Genomic DNA, 23,590 nt, shown 5'->3' with positions numbered 1-23,590 from the left:
ATCGCTGGTTCTTTTCAGCTTTGTTTATTTAATTCCTTTGTAAAAAGCCGTCCATCCTGCACTTTATCGATTGTCATGGACAAATATGTTCAATTAAAAGATTTCAATCCAACTTAAACTACTTATAGGCTTATTTTTAATGTCTATTGGTAATGAAGCAGTCTAAACTACGTGAACCATACACTTTTTTGAAGCCCTATTTTCAGTTATGATTTACTGCGACTGGCGAGCCACTGGCCTGTGATGCTCATGGCCCTGCACACTGCGGGAGGCCTCCTTTGTTTTTCTCAATGAAAGTTGGCAACACTACAAACAGACCACCAACACTTGTGCCACCTGCCCACAACAGAGTCATTCGACCATTATACCGCTGGGTGCGCAAGCTAGCGTTAGCTTGATTTGCGGCGGCTTCACGCAACCTGTTGAGAGTCGACAACCCACCTGGAGAACCGGGCAGGATTTTTAAAATGAGTTCCAGCTTCAGTCGGGCTCAGGAAGCGGCGGGGACGTGATCAGCAGGTCCTTTTACCCAGCATGCACCAGTTTCTGGGCCTGTGCGGCGGGAACCCGGTCCTCTTGATGAATGCCTGGTTGGGAGCAGTGATGAGACGACAGCTTGTGTGTGTGTGTGTGTGTGTGTGTGTGTGTGTGTGTGTGTGTGTGTGTGTGTGTGTGTGTGTGTGTGTGTGTGTGTGTGTGGGGTGGGGGGTGGGGGTGTAATGATTTAATCATCACATAATAGATGGAGGACATCATTGTGACGCGGATTAGCGCAGGTGTTCCCAACCCCGAGATTACTCTCCGGCCACTGATGGATCTCATTGTCAGTGTGGGAAGCGATCGCTCGGCACCGACTGCTTGACGACGATCCGAGTCCCGCAGCGCCGGCACGACAATTGGCTCAAAGGGACGTGGTTTGTCTTTTATTTCTCATTTTCACATTTCCTACGTGCCGATGATGCCATAATTTAAACACGCTGCATAGAAAAAAAAAACACATCAATGCTCTTCGCTAATGGAAATAACCTTGAAAAGCAGCCACAGGAAGCCACTTCATTCATTTAATCCAACCTTACTTTGACTGCACGGATGCACATACGTGACGGTGAAAAATCAAATCCTGCGACTGGACCTGATTGGCGAGGCTCCGAGTCGGTTCTCATGGGGGGGGGCGGCGACGGCCATGTTTTTGGGTTGAAAAGCTGTCCGCGAGACAGAAGTGCATCAGCGGCTCCTTGTGCCTCTTGCAAGGCGGCTATAATTGGAGCGCTCGACTGAAAAAAAAAAATAATAAAAATGGAGGGAGAGGGAAGGAGGAGGGCGCAGCTCTCTTTGCTGACGGGCAGACAGGGGAGGCAAACGTGTGGCGTGACAGATGCAAATACGCAGACAAGGGGCGAGAAAAAACCCAAGATGTTTTCCTGCAGGTATTTTTAGACCAAATAAACCCCAAAAAGCGAATATTTTTTCCATGTCAGCCGAAGCTAAAAATTGTCTCGTCGAGGAGACAGGTTCCCCCGCGTAACCTTGCGAGCGCCTCGGTTTTCCTGCGGGCCTTTTTTGGGGCGTGGGGGGGGTCGAGTCGTAAATCTCGGCGGGACTTGAGGGGAGTTCTGTTGCGAGCTGAGCCTCCCTCCCGAACAAGACGACGATGAGCGCGAGGACACGCCCAGAACTCGATCTGCGTGCGTCTAGCAACCTCGGCGCATTCCTCTCAATGGCCTCCGGGGGGCAGAGCGGGGCAGTGGGAAAAGGGGTTGGGGAGGGGGGGGGGGCGGCTATAGGGTTTCGTGACCAAATGTGGGATGAGTTCTCAGGTGACGACGCTCAGGAGAGATCGCGTCTCAGTGAAAACCGCTTTTTTTTTCTTCCGTTGCTTACGATAAAGGGGTGGGGGGGTCAATTCAATAGTGCGTAACGTCCCTTTATGGGCGTGCACGAGGGCTCTCGAGGTGCCGGGAAATGTTCGATTTTTTGCTTCTCAGCCTGAGAAGCGGATCGTCGTTATCGCGCTGACACATCTGCTCAGGCCCCTGATTTGATTATCTGGGATCCACAGCAGCCGCTCCGCTTCCACATCGATTTTTATATTTGACTGGCAGGTTTGGTCCCCACCCCCGCCCCCCACCCCCGCCCCCGCCCCTCTCTGAAATTTAAAAGTAAAAGTCATGTTTTTCACTGGAAACATGGGAGGATTAGCGCCGCCTCTCAGCACCTCTGAGGCTAGCAAACTTTTTTTTATTTTTTTTTATTTGGATGATGTTTACACCGACAGCACAAAAATTCATTCTCCAACGTGCTCTTTGGGTTTCCTGCTGCTGGGTCCCACAGCAGATCAGGAAGCAGCCGGTCCGGGCTACTTCCTGGCAGGCTGCTGTGAGACTCTTTAGCTCGCTGATTCTTCTAAAAAAAAAACATAAATCTTTAAATCTTTTAAATTCTATATTTTTCCTCTCTCGGCCGTTTATATTCAGCCGGGGTTTTCTTTTTCTTTTTTCTTTTTTTTTCGCCGTGCAGTGAGAAGTCATAAATATGTAATGTTTAAAAAAAAAAAAAAGGCTTAGTCATTTTCCAGCAAAATGTTGCAACTCAAACAATTCAACAGTAAAAAAGTCTGTGTGTGTGTGTGTGTGTGTGTGTGTGTGTGTGTGTGCGTGTGTATGTGTGTGAAAATTCAGGCTGTAGTTTTCCGTGTGAAAATGTGTGCGATGGAGGAAACAGAAGAAAATAAACACACACAGGCCGTGTTGTCCAGCTGGTGGATGGACGAGACGGTTCTGGAGGAGGAGATTCTGGTTGTCAGAGATTCATCATAAGTGAATTAAAAGCCGTTAAGTAGTGAAAGATTATGTGGGTTTGTTTTTTTTTGTTTTTTTGTCCGTTAAAAGAAACGTGGCGCAGCAACTGACAGACTTCAAAAATTCCGACAGGCGCCTTAAAATAGAATCCTACACCTGACGTCGGGGTTGCCGCGGCTCTAAAGACGACCAATCAGCTGCTGCCGCCGGTCAGCTCCGTCGGGTGTTTTATTTCTGCTTCGAAATGTCCACTAGTGAGAGAGCCGTGCTAGCCCGGCGTTAGCCGCACGGCTAGTTGGAATACTGAAGGTCCGCGTGACTATTTTGAAAGGTTTTTACACAACTTCCTGTCTTGGACGGTATATGGCAAAGTCCGCCGGTCGGCTGAGATTCGCTAGCTGCTGCTTGCTAACTTCAACTTCAACGTCCTTGCGTCTTCTTTTCCTTTCTTTCTAAGGTTTTTTTTTCATCGTGGTGAATTCTGGGGGGGCCGTATGACAGCCGCCAGGGTTTTTAACTGGCTCGCCAGGCTTGAAGAAATTATATTGTTAGCAAGTAAATCATGAAAGAGCTTTAGCAAGAAAAAGTCCAATGCCAATAAAAAGCTGAATTATTTTCCTCCTATGAAGGTGGCTCACCAAAACACTGCTGCTGCTCCGACCCCCTCTGTCAAATTGTCAAACTCATTGTGGCCCCACAGGTCAAAAGGTTTGCCCACCCCTGAACCCGACCGTTATTAAAATCCACATTGTGGATTCTTGTCCTCTGGCCGACTCTGCTGCACCATCTCACGAGGTTTCACTCCAGTTTTGCTTCTTCTTCTTGTCACCTGCACCGCTGGCTAGCTGCCCGACGCTCGACCACGGGGAACTAACGAATGGATGTTTTTGGCCGACGGGATCAGGACAAAGTGAACGCACACAGAAAAAAAGAAAATAGGGATTAATTTTTTTTTTTTTAAACAAGAAACGCATGTTTTTTTACGATGGAGGAGGCCGGCGAGGGCCGCCCCTCCAGGAAGTCTTCCAGCTTCTCCTCTCGCCGTCTGAAGGAGGTTTCCGTCGCCATGGCAACCGCGGACTCCCGGCTGGCTGGTGGGGGCGGGGCTTGTGTATGTGCGTACGCATGAATGTTTGTTTTGTTTTTTTTAATTCTCCACAAAACTACGTCGTCTCATCAGCGGCTACGTGCACACACTCCCCCGTCGGATTCGTCACTCTGTGTGTGTGTGTGTGTGTGTGTGTGTGTGTGTGTGTGTGTGTGTGTGTGTGTGTGTGTGTGTGTGTGTGTGTGTGTGTGAGAGCGTCACATTCACAGTTTGTACTGCAGGCTTTATTTTTAGCGCATGGCACTTATATAATCAGGGTGACACAGGGGGGAGGGGCAGGGTGAGAAAAAAGGGGGAGGGGCCAGTTGGGGGGGGGGGGGTGTGTGGGCAGCACTTTTCCCTCCCTCTCTGTTGGCGCCTCTGCTCCTCCTCCTCCTCTTCATCCCTCCATTCTTCCTCTTCTTTACCTGCCTCCCTCCCCAACGGCCTGGCGCTCCGCTCTCTGTCCTCACCCGTCCTCACCCCTGAAGGGGAGGGGAGGTAAAAACTGACTGGAGGACCCTCCCAAAGTTCTCGAGCGTGCTGTGAGATGTGCGGCTCCCCCTTTTCTGCCGTCACCCCATGTTCACCCCATACCCCCCCCCCCAGCCCCCAACTCGGCTTGTTCCTCGAGGTCATTTGGAAATAGATGACACGTCAGGTTTGCTTAGCAGGATCCAAGTGGACCAGCCGGGTGACCCCCCCCCCGCCGAAACTCCACCGCTGGGGAGTATATATATATGTATGTAGATATATATATATATTTATACATATATGTATACATGTGTATATATATATGTATTTTTGTGACAAGTACATGTTACACTAAATGTCGTCCCACATCAAAAAAACAACACTTGCCTTTTCTAGTTATGGGTCAGTGTGAGCGCAATGCATGATGGGGTATATTGCCGGGTTCGTGACAATAGGTGTTTTAGCAATGCATTGTGGGACACATTGAGTGCACTATATAGTGAATGCTGACGTTCATTAAGCATTCGGACACCACTACAAAATGGCTTTCCCTCTTTATAGCGACTGTACAGTGACAGTAGGGGGCGATGTAGGTCACAGCCACGGTTTCACTTCCTGCCTACCTGTTGTGTTTCTTCTTCTGGGGCCTGTCAGGACCTCCAGGGTTCTGCTTCTTGCGGAGGCTGATTGAAGTGGGAAAAACGAAACCCAAAACCAAAAAAACAAAACCCACTGTAAACTGGAGCTTTTTAAGATGGACGTGAGAGATTTCTGAGCTGATGCGAGTGGCCGGTCCGGTCGTGCGGGCTCCCCCGGCGCCAGGCGGCAACACGTCCTTCCTGTTTATCAGACGTTCATTCAGCAGCCGCAGCAGAACCTCCGCCTCTCCCCCGCGGATCCACTTTTCTTCCCATTGAAACTCCCTCATTTGCTTCTGACTGTATTAAATCACTTGTGAAACGTATCATTATTATGCAAATTCCTGAAAGATTTTAAAGCCCGGCGCCGCAGCTGTTGAATACAGATGTGCGCCATTGAAATATTTATCACAATCCCCAACACCAGGCGGTTTCGCCTAGCGGGAGATGTCGGAGGTTGGGGGGTGTGGGGAAAGCCGCTGCTCGGCTTCCTCAGACCAAACCAATCGCTCCCAGAACGCTCCTCCAGCTACCTTCCGTCTTGGCTTCAGGCTGCATCTACACTTCCTGGAACCAGCGTTCCATTTTCAATACCTTCGTCTTCCTGTGAGCTCAAGGGTTGCAGGGGTCTGCTGGAGCCTCTCCCAGCTGTCATAGGGCGAAGAGATCCCAATTCACTTTACTTGCATGTTCTACGATTGTGGGAAGAAGCAAGCCGGAGAACCCAGAGAGAACCCACGCCGAAACAGGGAGAACATGCAAACTCCCAGGCTCTGGAATTGAACCCTCGACCTTCTCGCTGTGAGGAGGCAGCGCTAACCACTGCGTTTTGTTTTGTTTTGTTTTGTTTTCCCTAAACGCAAAAGCTTCTTCTGCTTTTAGCGTTTCTTTCGTGCTCATCGACAGGCAGGCAGTCGGTTGATGCTGCCGTGTGGGTTTTAATTGGCTTTCCACGGCTACAATGAGGCGCGATGATTAATGGCGCGCTCACGTCTACGCTAAGTTTGGACTCGGGAGTCGTGGGGTTGAGAAGAACAGATGGTGCTTCTTCCAAACTCTTTTTATTTTAACTCTCCAGGGGAGTTGGGGGGGGGGGGGTGGAGAAGAAAATTGCATCCCTGCCTTCAAAAAAGTGCATAAGCGAATTTTAGCCGCGTTGGTTTGGAAGAGACGAGACGACATGAAGGAAGCAGCGGCCTCGTTAGCGCCCCGACTGCTCGTTAACAGCCAATCACCTCGCAGGAAATTCAAAGCGGGCGCTTTGTGGAGGTCAGGGGTCAGAGTGGGCTGACCGCTTGGAGACCACAGGGGGGCGAGAGTGAGTCAGTCGGAAAGGCCGCTGGGTTGCAACCGAGGACCAGCGCAACGGCTCTGTGGTTCATGTGGATGGCTTTTAATGTTTTTTTAGTTTTACCGTTGTCAGTGTTTGCAGTTAAGCTGCTTTAACCTCCCCCAATCCTCCCTCAGTCCCCCCCCAGGCCCCCCCTCCTTCCCCAGTCCTCCCTCAGTCCCCCACTCCTATCCCCTCCTCCCCCCCTCCTCTCTTCTCCTCCCTCAGTCCACCCCAGGTCCCTCTACTCTTCACTTCATTGTCTTCTTGACTCTCTTCCAACACACAACCACCATCACCACCACCCTCCCACCCCCGATAATATGGAGAACTGTCTCGGGTCAATCAGTGTCTGGCGGCGATCCAGCGATTAAGGTGTGTGTGTGTGTGTGTGTGTGTGTGTGTGTGTGTGTGTGTGTGTGTGTGTGTGTGTGTGTGTGTGTGTGTGTGTGTGTGTGTGTGTTACTGCTGTTGGCAAATTAGGCAGCCGGGCGGCGGAGAGTTGACCAATCAGGCTGCTGTTGATACAGTTTCCTGTTTTGTGGGCCGTGCGTGCGTGCGTGCGGGGTTGCGCGACTCTTGGTCGTAGGCAAGTGCGAGTCTTCCAGCCTGACAGGAGCTCAGTGACACATCGTTACGCCAGGCCCGAGGGGCTGCGAGCAGCAGCGACCTTTAACGTAGCGGCAGCGGCTGCAGTTCCTCGTGTGTGTTATTCCCAGTTCTGCATATATAAAACTATATGCCTTTTGCAGTTGTGCACGTCACACCATCGTTGTAATTGCTTATTTATTTTATCCAGACTCTGAGCCAGGGGGGAGGAAACGCTCCCGATTGGAGTAATTATGCAAAGAGATTCATGATTCTTTCCCAAAACATATGATTAAAATGGCCTCTTTTTATTTTTTTGGTCTTTGCAGCTGTCAAACTTCCAGCATCCTCTAATTTTGCCGGCATAATTATCCTTGATTATTCTCCGTGATTATCGCTTCCTCTTTTTTTTTTTTTTTTTTTTTTGGTTTAGTATTTTCATCTTGTCAAGCTCTCGGCTAAGTCCTAAAAAGTCTGTGACATTTTGGGGCGGAAAAAAAATCTGAGTCGCATATATTTAATTTGTTTGTTTGAGTTTGAGCGGCTCGTTAAACTGACACAGGCTTTTGCTGTTTTTTTACTTTAGTTTTTTTTTTTTTTTTTGATGCACGTTAATCTTGTGGCGGTCGACAGATCCTCAGCGGATTATTGTCTTTCCTCTCCCACGCAGGAGAGCGCGGCTGAACCGGCTCACCCACTCGCCAGGCCGACTCCTTCATCACCCTGACATTTTCATAGGGTTTTTTTTTTTTTTTTAAGCCACAGTCATTACAGTTCTTTCTTTCTTTCTTTCTTTCAGGTCAGTCGGACCTGCTCCGTTTTTATTTGTTTTGCCTTTTCGACTCGTCACCAAACACGTCAGAATGTCAATTGCTGAATTGAGTTACGTTCGCCTCGTGTACAGGAGCGGCTGTTTCCGTGATGCTTCTCCACGGCAAACAACAGGGTCAAGCAAGGGTGACTAACAATGCTAATTACTGAGTGAAACCTAATTAAGTGAGCTAACTTGGCTAGCGCTCTGCTGCGAGCGCCGCAAAGGAGCTGATATCATTGACCGGATGAACTGAGTCGCGCTGCAGTCTGCTGTGTTTCACCATGGCCACTGGCCAACGACGCAAGCTAACTGTGGCCATCTGCCCTTTTTTATGTTTATAGAAATCACAAGGATTCAAAAAGAATACATTAAATTAAATATATTTACATTTGACAGTGATTCAGATCAGCTAATCGCAGAAGCTAGCGCAAACAACAACTCTGCTCTCTTGTCTTTGAAATGAAAATGGCCAGCTCTTCCTATTTGCTGTGAGACGCTAAGCTACGCTACTTTTTTGATTTGGCAAGCATCAGGCCTCTATTACTGGACATTAATCTTCTCATGTGGCTGTCAGCTAAAGAGCCAATAAGGAAATATATTCCTTCCTATCCCTCATGCTTGCTTCTACAGTGACTTTGTAGTATTCATTATTGTTATTATTATTATTATTATCATCATTGTCTTTTTTCATTATTATTTCTTCTCTCCTCTCAATCCTTTCATTTCAAGCAAAGCCGGAGTGGCACCCTTTGTCAAAATTCAAAGTGCATTCTGAGCCCGTTTTCTCCCCCCCCCCCCCCCCACCCCCCTTCCCCTCCTCGTCTGTGGCTGCGAGGCGAGGCAATATTGAGTAAAGTGCCGACTCAGGGGGAAGGAGAGTGTCAGATTAATAAAGAGGGGAGACGAGGGAGGGCGTCCTCATAGTTCAGCTGACTGACGTGTGTTTGTAATGTTTTGCAGCTTTACGGCGATGTTTGTCATTCTGGGTCCCCCCATTCTGGGTCCCTCCCCCCCCCCCCCCCCCCCCCCGCCCGCCCGCCCGCCCGTTCACCGCACTCACACATCCAATTTGAGCGAAAATGCAGATAACGGTTTAATATTTGATAGGACAGATTGGTCGTGACAGGCGGTGGAGGATGCTGGGAGGTGAAGGGGTGGAGGGGGATGTGGAGAGGAGGTGGGGGGTTGGGGGGGGGGGAGTAAGTGGAAGAGGAGGGGGAGTCACGTTAGAGCCGCGAATGTACGCATATTTACATTGTGTGCACGCTCTCCACCGGAACACCTTCTGGTTGTGTTGCCTCAGTGACGACACGCTGCCGGTGACACGTGGCCGCTGTAATATTGATTGAAAAAACATTTTAGAGGGAGCCGACCATTAGAGTCGGCGCGCAGATTAATATTTCACCCCATCAGCTCCGTGCGCGATTAAAGTTTAAACTGCTTAAAGCCGCATTAATGGGGCAGGGGGGACGGGGGAGCGGAGCTAGGCTAACTTCCTGTTCCTACGATCCCGCCCCCCAGTTCTGATTGTTCCAGTTTTGCTTTTAGCCATGGGCTGTTTTTCACGACTTGGGTTGCAGCGTACCCGACGCCTGACAAGGAGCTGATTGCAAAAGATTTCATTCGCGGCAAGAGTTCAGCCGCAGTGAAAACACTCAAAGTGTTTGAAAAGGACGTCAACAGGAAGTCACCTGAGGAGCTGACGCGCCGCTCACTTCTGTTTGTATCTCTCGTCCCCATCACCACAACCTTCAGGAGGATTTTGTAGTTTGGGGATTTTTTTTTTTTTTTAAACAGTAATTTTGTTTATTGGACGGTAACGACTTTCCCCGACAGTCTGTCTCTTAACTGAAACCTTTGGATAAAAACATGAAAACGGGGGGAAAGCAAGCGAGTTGAAAGCCAGGATGGATGTGAAAAAGAAGAAGGCAGCAAATGTAGATGTAGGAGGACGTTAATGCAAAGCCACATGGTAGAGGAGAGGAGAGGAGGAAGGAGGAGGAGGAAGAGGAGAGGATAGGAGCGAGGAGGAGGAAGAGGAGAGGAGGAGGAAGAGAGGAAGAGGAGAGGATAGGAGCGAGGAGGAGGAAGAGGAGAGGAGGAGGAAGAGAGGAAGAGGAGAGGATAGAAGCGAGGAGGAGGAAGAGGAGAGGAGGAAGAGGAGAGGATGGGAGCGAGGAGGAGGAAGAGGAGAGGAGGAAGAGGAGAGGATGGGAGCGAGGAGGAAGAGAGAGGAAGAGGAGAAAGAGAGAGGATAGGAGCGAGGAGGAGGAGGAGGAAGAGAGAGGAAGAGGAGAACCTGAGGGTGGGCGGGTGTACGTGACGCACGCCGTCGGTTGGGATCAGGCCGAGGCGGCTGAGGAGCGAGGCCTCCGTGCCTGCGTCCTGCTCCGTGCCAGCGAGCTTCCTCCCGACCCCCCCCCCCACCCCCCCACCCCCCCTCCCTCTTCCTGCCGCTCTGAGCGTGTGCAGCGGTGCGACCAATCGGCGTGTGCGCCGCCGCCGTGGGAATACCGATACGGAGACGCGTGCGTGCACATGTAGGCCGAAACAGACACTCTTACGTAACGCCGCATTGCTCACCTTCCTCGCTTGGCTGCGCGTTTCGTACTTTTCTTTTGGTTCCCATCAGGAAGCCGCGCCCCCACCCCCCAACCCCCCCCCCACCCTCTTCCACCCCTCCACCACTTCCTTCCAAGTGTGTCCAATCACCTCGCAGACGTCTCACCATCGGATGCACTTGGCGTAGACATCGTCCATCGTCCTCTACTCTACTCCGTCCATCCTCTACCTCAGTGACAGGCTGTTGCTGTTGTTGTTTTCTTTGCATTGACAACCAGCATTTTAAGTTTGCGCAAAGTGCAGGTGCCCTCGCCAGCTGCAGCCAGTCGCACTCACTGCTCAGCCGCAGTGAATCCGTTCCGTTTCTGGGTGATTTTACCCTCAACATCGCAGCTGCACAGCTGCTACTTAAAAACAAAAAAAATCAAAAAACGAAAAAAAAGGCGGGAGATCAAGTGGGAACGTCAGAAAGCAGGGATTAACGTTGGTTGCAGTACCTTTTCTGACCACTGACGCTGGAGAGACGCTGGGGGAGACGCTGGAGACGCTGGGGGAGACGCTAGTGGAGACGCTGGGGGAGACGCTAGTGGAGACGCTGGAGACAGTGGAGACGCTGGAGACGGTGGAGACGCTAGTGGAGACGCTGGGGTAGACGGTGGAGACGCTGGGGGAGACAGTGGAGACGCTGGAGAGACGCTGGGGTAGACGGTGGAGACGCTGGGGGAGACAGTGGAGACGGTGGAGACGCTGGGGGAGACAGTGGAGATGCTGGGGGAGACAGTGGAGACAGTGGAGACACTGGGGGAGACAGTGGAGACGCTCTGGGGGAGACAGTGGAGACGCTGGGGGAGACAGTGGAGACGCTGGGGGAGACAGTGGAGAAGCTGGGGGAGACAGTGGAGACGCTGGGGGAGACAGTGGAGACAGTGGAGACAGTTTCTCTGGGCTGCAGTCAATCTGTCGACGGGCCGCTGCCGCTGCCGCTGCGTGTCCGGCAGGGAGACGCTGATGAAGGACGACCTCTCAAGGCTGATTTCGCGACATTCATTTAAAGGCGTGTCAGCCCCCCCCCCGCCCCCCGCCACGCGGCGTCCCAGTTTGCACTGATTTACATCAGTCCGTGCCTGCCGGCTCTTCCCCTGGCAGACGACTTTGGCGGCTCCAAACTGATTTTTTCAGACTTTTCACACTGTGGAAAAAGTTGTGGGAATCAGCTCTTTGTGATGTCACAAAGGGCTACCTGTACCTGTGTCACGTTAGCGGCCACGGCCCCAGCCAGGCGTTGGCTCCGCCCTTCTGCCCACTCAGCCCAACAAAGTCTTTGCATTCAGCCGGAGGCTGCAAACAGAGGGCTAACTATGCCGGGTTTGTTTTAGATTTTTAAGCTTTGGAGCGTGTAGCTTTTTATCAAAACACGCAAAAGACTAATGAGACTTTGCGTTTGCAGAAACACGATAACACATTTCAAGATGAGGAGAGCTTGCAAGCACACGGGAATCGAACCCACAACCTTACAGGCGCGAAATAACTCTGCGGAAGCGTAAAACGGCACAGCATCGTCCTGGAAGGAATCCCGAATCCATGAGAGGATTCCCAATCCTGGATGCCCAATCACTCCCCCCCCCCCCCCCCCCCCGCTCGATCATCTTTGGCCGACTGAGCAGGTCGACGCTCCGCTTCTCGTTCAGGCCGAATCAGGCGGTTACGCAGTGGTGGGCGGAGGAGAGGAAGAAGAAAGGAAGAAGGGAATAAAAAGAGAAGCTCAAGAGGAGGAAGATGCAGCAAAGGGAGGGATTAGCGGCGGCAGCAGTCTGGGGCAGGGGATGAAGACGGTCAAAAAGTGGCGGCCGGGCCGCACTGGCTCTGCAGAACCAGCTGCAGGAGCAGAGCGAGTCGGATTTTAATTCGGCCAATTAGAGGCAAATTACATTTTGCAGCCTCGGGCAGTTTCTCCCCCCCCCCCCCCCCCCCCCCCCCCCCCGTTGTGTTTGTGTTGTTGTTTTTTTTCCCCCCCAGGAGCTCTGGCGTCTTCAAGGAGAGTTTTTCATCTGTAAACGTCACCCAGAGGAGTCGGGTTCCATCGGCGCAGTGACAGAAGTGGACTGGAAGCAAAACACTGAGCTGACGTCTGAATTGAACCGAGTCGCAGCGGCTCGTCCTCCGGAGCACGGGGTGGGGTGGTCGGTGGTGAGGGTTGGAGGAGGGGGGGTTGGCCAATGGCTTTGCTTCCTCCTGGTTGTTGTTGTTGTTGTTGTTGTTGTTGTTGTTGTTTTTTTTGAGATGCCGCCGTCAGACCAAACTGTCTTTGACGGTGACGAGGTTCCGGGCTGGCGTCTGAGCAGATCGCTCCCAGGTGTGGAGGCGGGCAAACCTCCACCGGCAGCTCGGCGGCAGCAGGTGGCGGCAGGTGGCTGCCCGAGCCGGGAAGCCACGCCCGCTGACGGAGGGGGCGGGGGGGAAATTAGCGCCGTTTGTCCCGTGGCACTCTCATTTTTCACTCCGTCTCTTTACTCTCAGGCGTAGGTGTCAAACTCATAGGTGCCAAATTTGGCCCGCAGTGTCGTAGAGTACTAGTACTAGAGCTACAGTACTAGAGCTACAGTACCAGAGCTACAGTACTAGAGCTACAGTACTAGAGCTACAGTACTAGAGCTAGCCCGCCGCTACCATACAGCACATGTACCGCTAACAAATCCCAGAATGCTCTGCTGCTATTGTGGCAGACTATTCACTTTAAGAGATTATAAGTAAAGTTTTCTTTATGCACTTTTTCTTGCCACTCCAAGGCATTGGCTTGACTGGTCGTACATTCAATGAAGGATATTATTGATTGATTGGTTTATTGTTGTATGTATCTACAGTTATTAGCCCGTGGAAAGGGTTACCGTTGAAATTCATTTGAAATTCATTTTTGCATGTGTGCAATATGAAGTTATTTACTGCAGAGTATTACGCTCTGCTTGTTCCATTTTCAGTGTTGATGCAAAACGTGTTTGGGTCCAAAAAAAAAGGTTCACTGTTCTGTCCGGAGGGGAATTTTTTTTTTTTCAATCAATATCAATGTTGTCCCGCAACTTTGTCCAAATTTCGACCCCAACTGTGTATTTGAGTTTGACACCCCTGCGTGTAACGGAAGGCCATTACGCTCCCTCTTATCTACCTGATGTCGGTGCAGCATCTCATGCTAATCGCGTGCTAACGCGAGCGTCTCTGTCGCCGCTGCTGCTGCTGCTGCTGCCGCCTGACGGCACCAGGTGCCGGGCCGGCCAATCCTGCGTCCCTGTCTCCTGACTCCTGTGTCCGAGTCCATTCAAGCCACCGCTCCTTTCATCCTGTCGTCGCCGGCCGAGACAATGGGATGATTAATCTGCTGAAAGACAACGGCAGCAGACGGCGGTGGGGGGGGGACGGAGGGGACGCAGCCGTCCAGTAATCTCATCAGAGAGCCCAGGACACAGACGGAGTTCCTCCCTTCTCTGTGTGTGTGTCCTTCACTCATTCAGCTTTCTGATAGAGGTCCCATATCACACCATAATAATGTATGAAAAAAAGAAAAAAAAAGAAAAAACTCTATTGTTCTCCAGTAAAGAGCTGATTTAGCCCTCTGTTTACAGCCTCCTGCTAAAACTGATGCTTTGTTGGACCCTCAACTCGTTTGGAAGGGGGGGGGGGGGCGAACAAGGTGGCCCCCTACATGACGGAGTCAACACCTGGTTATGGATGCGGTGCCACTTGTCTAGGAGAGTTGTTAAGGCCCTTTGTGACATCACACAGGGCTGTCAAGCAGGCAGCAGAAGCTAAATGACTTTGTTCAGGAATGAGACAACAATGTCGGGGTGGGGGGGCGGGGGGGGCGTTAGAAAACCTATACAACAGAAATAATTTGAGTGGATTTGATTCAGGTGAATCAGGACGAAAAACCTCAGGGAGTTCTGAGCCGTCATTGGCTCCAGTTTTCAATCCAGCGCAGAGCGAAGACCAGACCGGCACTGAGGAGCCGGTCAGCGGGAAGACGGCACTTTTATGGTGCTTCGCAGCGGATCAGTGGCCACTGGAAGACGTTTCACACTCATTTCTGTGCAATTAGGAATTTATCAAGGGAGCCGTTTTAACATTAGAAGACAGTGGCTGGCAGCCCTGCAGGGGTTGGCAGAGCAAGAGTGTGTGTGTGTGTGTGTGTGTGTGTGTGTGTGTGTGTGTGTGTGTGTGTGTGTGTGTGTGTGTGTGTGTGTGTGTGTGTGTGTGTGTGCGTGCGCATTAAATGTCACAGAAGTTGAGGGTCTTGCGCACACACACTCTCTCTCTCTCTCTCTCTCTCTCTCTCTCTCTCTCTCTCTCTCTCTATCACAGCCTCCTCCAGTGAAAATCCATGTTCCAGACTATTTTTAGCGCCCGCTCTCTGTGCCATCCACTCCTCAATCAACCGTGTCGTTCCGTCTGTGTATCAAATCAAACGCACCTCCCACTGCCAGCCAATCACACATGCTCAAACACGCACGCACACACACGCACACACACACTTCCCGTTGGCCCTCACGAGGACCCAGGCACGTTTACTCACTGCTGCTTTCCCACATTTTGCTTCGAACCCGCTTAAAATTACAATGAAAAAAATGAAATGAAAAAAAAAAATGTACCTTGGAGATTTTTTTTCTTCCATTTTGCTCCCCCCCCCCCCCCGAAGCAGGAACAGCTGCCCTGCACAGATTTGTATTTTGTACGCAGGCAAAGATGAATGATGGAGAGTGACACGGAACGAGGAAAGAAAAAAAAAACAAAAACATTTAAAAAAAAAATTCCCAGCATGCACCACGACAGAGGCTTTGGCACGCTGACGGGAACGTCACTGTGTTGGTAGAGTCACGCGGGTCAGTGTGTATAATAATGTAACCAATTTTAAAAGAAGAGCAGCGGACTGAAGAGGGAGACAGGCCTGCGTCAACGCCGCCGATGGAAGAGCTCTTTGTTTCAGGGGTGATTTACGATCTCGCTCCCCCTTTGTGTGAAACGCAGCACTTCCTGCTTTCCAGTAATGCGGGACGGCACTTCAAACTCCTTCAGGCAGGTTGAGGTGTTGGTTGCTGTCCTAGAGCTCCACCGTGGAAGTCATGGATTAGAAGGAAGAAAAAAAAAAAACAACAAAAAAAAGAGTCAGTAAAATTTGTGTTAGCATGAGGTTACACATTAGCCGTGTTAGCTGGAACGTCTTAATATCACAGTGTGTCGTGCAGGAACTCGTGCAGTTCAAATACATACACCCGGTCCGCTTTGAATGTGATTGAGTTTTTTTTTTTTTTTAAACATTACATTCATTATCGTTATTGTTGTTCTTATTTATTTATTTATTTATTTGTTTTTTCATTATCACCAAGAGGGACACGTGAGTAAACCTAATAAATGAAACGTCCCATCTGGCCGCTTCAGCTCCGCGTTTTACATGCCATTTAAAGATTAACAGCAGACATATATATACGTGTGCGTGTGTGTATCTGTGTGCGTGCACGTGTGTGTGCGTGCGTGCGTGTGTGTTATATAATACCGATGCATCACTTTCCCCAGATTTACGGCCCCGCGATGCAGCTGGAAACTCGTCCTCCTCCTCAACTCCCACGTCTCTCGTATGCAATGGTATTGGTCACATGACTGCAGCCCTGGCTCCGCCCACCAGCCCGGTCCAGCCCTACCGCTGCGGTTGCGGAAGCCCGACCCACCGCCCGCTATCACACACTTCATCTCTGAGTGTTTTATTGTGTGCCGTCCTTGTGGAGGAGGACCTTTGGGTTGGCTCCAGACACCAACCTCCCAAACACCCCCCGCCAAAATAAAACCAACAAACATACACAGCCATCTTTTATTCTCGCCCCCTCCCTGGTCTTTGCTCTTGGCTCAGCACCGCGTCGCTCCATCGTCTCCTTCCTGCTACTTTCAAGCATCCGCCTCCTCCCCCCCCCCCTCCCCCACGTCCTCTCCTGTCCTCTCCCTTTGTCTTTTGTATCCTTGAGCACCGCCAGTCACCTGTGTGTGTGTGTGTGTGTGTGTGTGTGTGTTGTGGGAGTTGCAGGGCTGCATGACAAGTGAAAGCGAGACACTCCCTCGCTCTCACTCTCTCCCTCCTGCAACTGATCACTGGGAGACGCCAGCGGGGTGCCTTTCATTCCCAGCGGCGCCGTTCAGAGTCCAATATTTGTCCCTGCGCGGGTGACATGCATGTTTACTCTGGTGAAATGACAGTATATTTTGATTGTGACTCTATGATTGCGCATCATCAGCATACATGTGGCCGTTTTGACCCGCATTATTACGGTCACAGTTACATTGACCAAAACGTGTGTGTGTGTGTGTGTGTGTGTGTGTGTGTGTGTGTGTGTGTGTGTGTGTGTGTGTGTGTGTGTGTGTGTGTGTGTGTGTGTGTGTGATGCAGGTGCAGGCTAATAGACTGTGTGTCAGCAGACAGAGGTAAACCTGTTAGGACACTTTCTTCCCTCCAGGGACGGTTTCATTGTGCTGTTGTAACTCGGCGCCGGGTGGAAAATGAAAGGCGAAGGTTGAGGCTTCACAGAAAAGTGTGCGTGTCGTGTGTGTGTTTTTTTTTTCCAGACGGCTGGAAAAGGAAAAGGGGGGGGGGGACGTTGGCTTTGTATCCATGACAACAAGTGGCGGAGAAGCAAACAGCAGCTGCGGCGGCGGTGAGGAAAAGTCTCGGGATTGGCTGGGTGTGATGTAAGGGGGTGGGGCCTCGCTGCTGTCCCGCCTCCAATATTTTCACCCCTGTCTGTTTTTTGTTTTTTTTAATGCAACTTCCTGCTTGTTCCTGGCAGCAGAGTTAATCAGGGACAGGCTGCAGAGCGGCAGGCGACTGAAAGGAATAGCCGAAGACTTTCTGGTGCAAAGCATGATGGGATACCACAGACACGGACGCACTGAGACGAGTGGTGCGGCTGTTTCGTGGAGATCTGCAGGTTTTTGTTTTTGGGATAAGTGACCGGGTGACTTTGCTCCGTTGTGAATCCAAGGTGAAGGAAAAAAATGCAGTATTGGATGAAAAACTGAGAAGAAGCTACATTATTACAACTCATACACTGACAAAACCGAATCCTCTCCAAAGAGATCTTTTCATTTTTTACGTTTAAAAAAAAAAAAAAACGTGAGCTGCTCAAAGGCACTGCGGCAGTGTGGGATATTTGTCAGAAGGGACAACTTCAAATTTTATTTCAAAAAATACAAAAAGAAAAATTCAAAGTTCTTCTGTTTTTCTGGTGCAGACTCTCCCGAATATCGCTTTAAGTCGCTATAAGTTTCTTTTATCATCTGGCTGCATTTATCATTCGCAGAGCGGCCGAGAGGCAGGGGAGACGGTGGCGCGACTCCTAGTCTTGGCGCTTGCGGTCGGACTTACGCGGGGATTCACTGCCAGCTTCTCCGGACGTCAATGACTCGGCTGCTCGGCGTTTGTCGGCTGATTTGTTTTGTCTCGCTGCGTGAAAAATTGAACAAAAAAAAAAAAAAAACGTCACACAAATTGGCGAGGGAAGATGAGGACGAGGCTCCCCAGTGGCGGCGGGATATTAAATCTGACGCAAGTTTGTCATCAGATTGTGTCGAAATCATCCACAAATGTGTTTACCAGCCCGCCTTCCTGTGATTGCTGCGGAAAAGCAATAATCAGGACTGTAATGAGCGAGGCGCATAATCCCAGCGCTTGGTGACAGAAAGCAGGCTGGCTTAATTAAGGCACTGATTTCCCATGAGGCACCGGGGCCTCCTCAACCCCCCCCCGATCCAACGTGTCCTCTTGTCCTCTTGCCGTCTTTATTGGCTTGACTTTACGTGGGACTTGGAGTGGAGGTGTTGATTTGGCCAGAAAGTGCAACGCTGAGCGGTTCACTTTGTTCTGCTCCTGCGGCAGGTCGTCCTATTCCATTTCTCGAAGAGGCTTCCGTGTAATCCCGCCGCCACTGAGGCCTCGGATTTTCCGGTGGTGTGAAAGCAACAGGTTGCCGGTTAGAAGCGGAAAAGCAGCTGCGTCAGCTGAAAAGGGTCTGAAGTCCCACCGGAGGGCGCCGGAGGCGGGGGGGGGGGGACTTTCGCGGGAAGCTGTAGGCGGAGCCAAAGGTCGCGTTTAACCAAGCCCTCGGGAACCAATATGGCGGTCCAATTCATCTGGATGCATCAGCCAATCAGAATCGCCCCGCCGCCATGTTGCCAGTCTGCTATCCAGTTCTTATGAGCCATCCATGGGTCAAACTGAGGGGATTCTCCCAGGGTGGAGCTTCCAGGCTGGGAAAACAAAAAATAAAATAGATAAATAAATAAATAAATAAATAAAAGTCTCTGAGACGTCACTTCATCACTTCCTTGGTTGACGCCTCTAATCTGAAGGTCGTCGCCCAGCATCGGCTGAGGCGCCGCCTCTGTCGTGTTGGGTTGTGTTTTGCTGAGTCGTCGTGCGAGCTTCGTCTTCGACACCCCCACAGCGACTGGGTGCAGCGGGTCGAGATGCAACGTGCTGTTGACTTGTTGATGCGGTGTGAACCTGTTTTCCTGCATGGGGGCTGGGGGGTATAATGCATCCTCCGTTGATTTTCCTGAGCCATGCGAGACAAGTGGATTGTGAGGATTAGCGTGTACAGGAGCCAGGAGCTGATTGGCTGAATGCAGTCACTGAATTCGACACTTTGACGTCACGGAGCAAAGCGTCTGCTGACGGGCCCGCGACGGCCGACGCTGTAAACGATGCGCCGTGATTTGTGTTTGTGTGAACAGCAGGTGTTTGATTGTGTCCCTTTTACTTACACGTGCGCGCACACACAATCACACACACACACACACGCACACACGACTTGGCTCACAGTGGCTTTCTGCATCTCTCGCTTTCTACCGCAGCTGTTACCAGATGTTGGGAGAGATGGAATAAATCATTGGTGTGTGTGTGTGTGTGTGTGTGTGTGTGTGTGTGTGTGTGTGTGTGTGTGTGTGTGTGTGTGTGTGTGTGTGTGTGTGTGAGAGAGAAAGAGAAAGAGAGAGTATAATTACAAGTGATTTGTGCTCAAGCACGCTTGCATCATTGAAAATGAAAGACTTAGATTGTTCATGTGTTTCATTTTATCTTTGTTTAAGCAGGAAAGCCAGGCTGAGTACAGAAATCTCTTTAGCGAGTTTGTTGTGACCAGGAACAGCAGCAGCGCGTCAAACAACCATATATTAGCCAAACGGTGAAACTAAGACAAAACAATAAACCCACGGAGAAAAAAAAAAAAGACGTACAGGCACATCGTGAATTTCCTAACTCGACGTACAGCCCAGATGAAACGGCTCCTCCGTCTCCCGCAGACGATGTACTTTCTACTCTCTGTCAGCGGTGCGTGAAGTGCAGAGCAGAGCCAGACATCTGTAGCTTGCTACGGCTAAAGTAGAAAACGAACCACTGGCACAGAATGGGGTGTGAAAACACCATGACGGAGCGAGAATGTGGCCACGTTTGTTGAGGTCGTGTGAATGTTGTATCTTTTGGCGTCTACGGCAACACTAGCAGTCGAAAAAGACCAGCCAGCTTCATTTCTAATCTTCTCGTCGCGACATTTATCTGTTTAAAATTTGCCGCGTGGGCTTTGGTCCAAGTGCTGTGGCTGTAGCCAGCTGCTAAAGGTGGACGCCGTCTCTGAAGACGTGCTCCTGAGGGGCTCAGAGAGGGTGTGTGTGTGTGTGTGTGTGTGTGTGTGTGATATGAGGCCGGGACGCTAACGATGCTAACCGCAGCGCAGCGTGACGGGTGAACCAGGCCGTGTTGTTGCGTTGTAGTCCCTGTTGTTGTTGTTGTTGTTGTTCCCCGTCTTTTTTTCACTGCATGTGATTCACGAATGCATGCTTCTGTAAGGCGCCGCCTGTATTTGGATGCGTCTTTGCCGGTTCATTACACTGCGGCACCGCGCCGCCCTTTCACTGTGGTCCCGGCAGCACCGCAGACATCTCATCTAGCAATCTGAGGGGGAGCCCCGTCGCTGAGACGTAAACAGAGCAGGTGATGGATTTGTTCTGCGCGGCTGTGCGGAAAGAAATCGCAGCCAAGAAACTTTTTTTTTTTTTTTTTTTAATCTTTACAGTACGGCAGGAAGAGAGATGGTGTCATCCCAACAAAGATTGCAGACTTAATTGTGTGATTCCCTTTTTTCTGTGTTTTTTTTTTTTTTTTCGTTACTGAGTTGAATTGTTTTCAGGGCAGGCAGGGAGGATTCTGGGTTAGCGAGCGACCACTTTAGCTGGGCTGCACCCGTCAATTACTGCCTTAAAACGATCACTCAGCCGCTCCTTTTCCTTCATAGGTTTAACTCCATTAAGGGGGGGCATTCCCCTCAAAACGCAGCAATAAACTCTCCAATGATCTGAATCTCCCTCGCCTGTTCCAAGGCGAGGAGGAGGAGGAGGAGGAGGAGGAGGAGGAGGAGGAGGTCCTGTCCTCTCAGTGTTAGGTGTTCTCATTCCAACCGCTGGTGCCATTAAAAAAAAAATCCATCTGGAGTGTCAAATCAGCTGTCCGCTCACCTTCCCGTCCTGGCACCCTGATGATTTTGCACACGGCTCCTCGGCTCCTTCTTCGTCATCGTCGTCTTCTTCTAATTCTCCTCCGTCCTTCCTGGTGCTGCTCGCGTGTCACGCGCCATGATGAATGCTGTTGCCATGACAGCCCCACGTCCCAGTCCACTCCCCCACCGGGCAGCCAATGAGCTGGCTGGGGTGGTGGTGGGCGTGGCCGGCTGCGGCCCGGCAGCGAGCTGACCTCTCACCCTCTAACCTTTTCTTCCATGCTGATTATTAATCCGACTTACAGTTGCACTTCCTGTCTCCCTCCATCACAAATTAACCGTTCTTCTTCTTCTTCTCCTCCTCCTCTTCCTCGTCCTGCTTCTTCTTCTTCTCCTTTCCCCATTTTCTCTGTCCTCCTCTCTCCCTCTCTACTCCCCCTCTGTTGTCCCTCTTGCAGCAAAGTAATTCACGTGAAAATTATTGACGATGAGGAGTATGAGAAAAACAAGAACTTCTTCCTGGAGCTGGGCGAGCCTCGCATGGTAGACATGAGTCTGCAGAAAGGTGCGGTACCGAATCCTTCTTCTCTCACTTTTCTCCCTCCCAACCCCCCCCATCTCCCCCACAACCCCCCTCACCGAGTTGCTTCTTCACTCGTCTGTGTTGTCGTGACGTGCGCTTCCCTTCCACCGCTGCCTTCTCCCCTCTTTATAATACACACAAAGCTCCGCCCACACACGGCACACTCCGCTTCAATGCATGCGTCCCCTAGTGGAAGGTATCCATGTTACTGTGTTGGAATAAAAAAAAATTTAAATGTTGGTTAAATGTAGTTTTTAAAAGCCCAAAGACACCTGGAAGCAAAGTGAGATGATCAACTTTTTCAAAGGTTCCATTTCAGGGGGGACAAGCTGAGTGATAGTCAACCAGTGGCGGTCAGCGGCACCGGCCCCAACCAACTCAGTAAAGTACATTTTGGTATTGCGCCCTATGTGAAAAATGCATTTTGGGCTCCATGTGTGTTTTTTTTTTTTCTTGCACTACCACGGGTGGCCACTGAAAGAAATCGGCGCGCAAACAATTCATACGATGAACCGGCGATGGTTTATTTGGTTTATCAGCTGCAATTCGTAATGTTAAAAAAAAATAACCCAGCACAGTGGTGCCCTCGCCTTCCATTTGTGACAGCATGACATTAGTTTCCCTATTTGTGAATGCAAACCTATTGATTTTAAATGCTCCGACAACCAAGTGTCGCCCGACTTGCCTGCAGCAAGTTGACGTTGTGAGTAAGTGTGATGGGGAAATGCCATTCCACTAGACTGCAGCTCTCTGCACGGCTGTCAGTCATTTTCAGGCCGGGCTCGCACGATCAATCACAGCTTGCGGTGCAGCAGCGGAGCAACTTGTCACCAGAAGTTTAGTTTGTTTGTTTGTTTGTTTTTATTTCTGTTTGCAGATTGTTGCCTGAAATGTTGGCAGAGCCGACAGGCGTTTGCTTCAGTTTTTTTTTTTTGAGTTGTGTTTTTTTTTTTTGTTTTTTTTTCCCCGCTGCGTTATCTAATGCTGTGTTATCTAACTGGTGCTCGTGGCCATCAGTGGGGGAGGAGCTCAGCTGTGGCTATGCAGACACTTAGGCGAGACGTGTTTACATTATCGGCTCTGGCAGCGCCGTCCGAGTCGCGCCTGCTCCCAGTGGCTTTATTTATTTATTTATTTATTTTTTGCGCGTGTCACAGAAAGACCGAAAAAAAACAAAACAATGAAAAAAAAACAAAACTCATTGTTGTCTCTTCTCGTTTTAAACTGAACTAAGACGGGATCCCATTTCGGTCCTGAAGTTCAATTCCCTTTTTCTAATCCGTGTTGAAATCCTCCCATCAGAATTGTTTTCAGCTGGTCAGAACATGGCCCGCCCGGACCAATCTGGGCCTTTTCAAGGACGAGAAGGCGATATCTGCGGAAACGGGAAGCTGCTGCCAGCCTGTCAGAGTTGTCCATGTTCAGTGTGGACGCCGTCACTCTCAACATTTCCTGCTTAAAAGAAGTCGGAGCAAAGAACCGCAGGCGCTGAGGGCTTTTCTCTGGTCTTGATTTGCTTCTTTTTTTTCTTTTTTTTTTTTTGGCCGAATCAAGTGTTTCCTCTCACACCCAACAGAGGTTTTGCCCGCTGGTCTTGAAGGAATCCACTGACAGAAGACTCATACAGTTTTTACAGTTGTTCACCTTTTTTCCCCCCCTTCTTCAAATCCCACAAAAACGCAGCAGAAAACATTTACAGCCCTAAAAATCCCCGTCGTGCAAACACTCTGGTTTTAACCGTGCTGAGCTGAGAGCACCCTGTGTGTGTGTGTGTGTGTGTGTGTGTGTGTGTGTGTGTGTGTGTGTGTGTGTGTGTGTGTGTGTGTGTGTGTGTGTGTGTGTGTGTGTGTGATGAAGAGGATGGTGGGGGTGGGAGGAGACGAAGACGAGCACAGACAGCTGCAGCCAAAGCAGACTCTCGCCGGTGGCCAGGTTTATTGTGAAGGGGCTCAAGCAGACTGACAGCAGAGATTCCCCCGCTGAGAAATCGGCGAAGCCGCCGCGTTTCCTCTTCCTGTTTGTCCCGTCGCGGCGCGACAGCGGCGCCGTGCCGCTAATCAGGGTGACGACAGCCAGACACGGCGGATCTGCTCGGGTTTCATCCGGGCTGGTGGATGTCTGATGCGTCGCAGGACGAGCGAGCGAGGAAAAGGCTCTTTTTTTTTCTTTTTTTTCTTGTGTTTTGTTGTGAAAATC

At 50.5% G+C, this 23,590-nt stretch overlaps 2 protein-coding genes across 4 annotated transcripts in view; one reads left to right on the top strand and one right to left on the bottom strand.

Annotated features, from left to right (window-relative positions):
- dmac2l (distal membrane arm assembly component 2 like) overlaps positions 1–23,590 on the bottom strand; it is a 373,839-nt gene that overhangs the window by 222,461 nt on the left and 127,788 nt on the right. The gene's annotated exons all lie outside the window — the stretch shown is intronic.
- slc8a3 (solute carrier family 8 member 3) overlaps positions 1–23,590 on the top strand; it is a 63,477-nt gene that overhangs the window by 22,937 nt on the left and 16,950 nt on the right. For all 3 annotated transcript variants that reach the window (XM_076023326.1, XM_076023328.1, XM_076023327.1), the window contains exon 3: positions 21,270–21,376. In XM_076023326.1, the coding sequence (XP_075879441.1) occupies positions 21,270–21,376 (107 nt within the window). The remainder of the gene's footprint in view (positions 1–21,269; positions 21,377–23,590) is intronic.

The sequence above is a fragment of the Nelusetta ayraudi genome, unplaced genomic scaffold (assembly GCF_046127955.1).
Source record: "Nelusetta ayraudi isolate G7.1 ecotype Tasmania unplaced genomic scaffold, CSIRO-AGI_Nayr_v1 ptg000015l, whole genome shotgun sequence".
NCBI lineage: Eukaryota > Metazoa > Chordata > Actinopteri > Tetraodontiformes > Monacanthidae > Nelusetta > Nelusetta ayraudi.
Note: the sequence above shows the minus strand (reverse complement) of the source record. Positions and strands in the feature narration are given on the sequence as shown.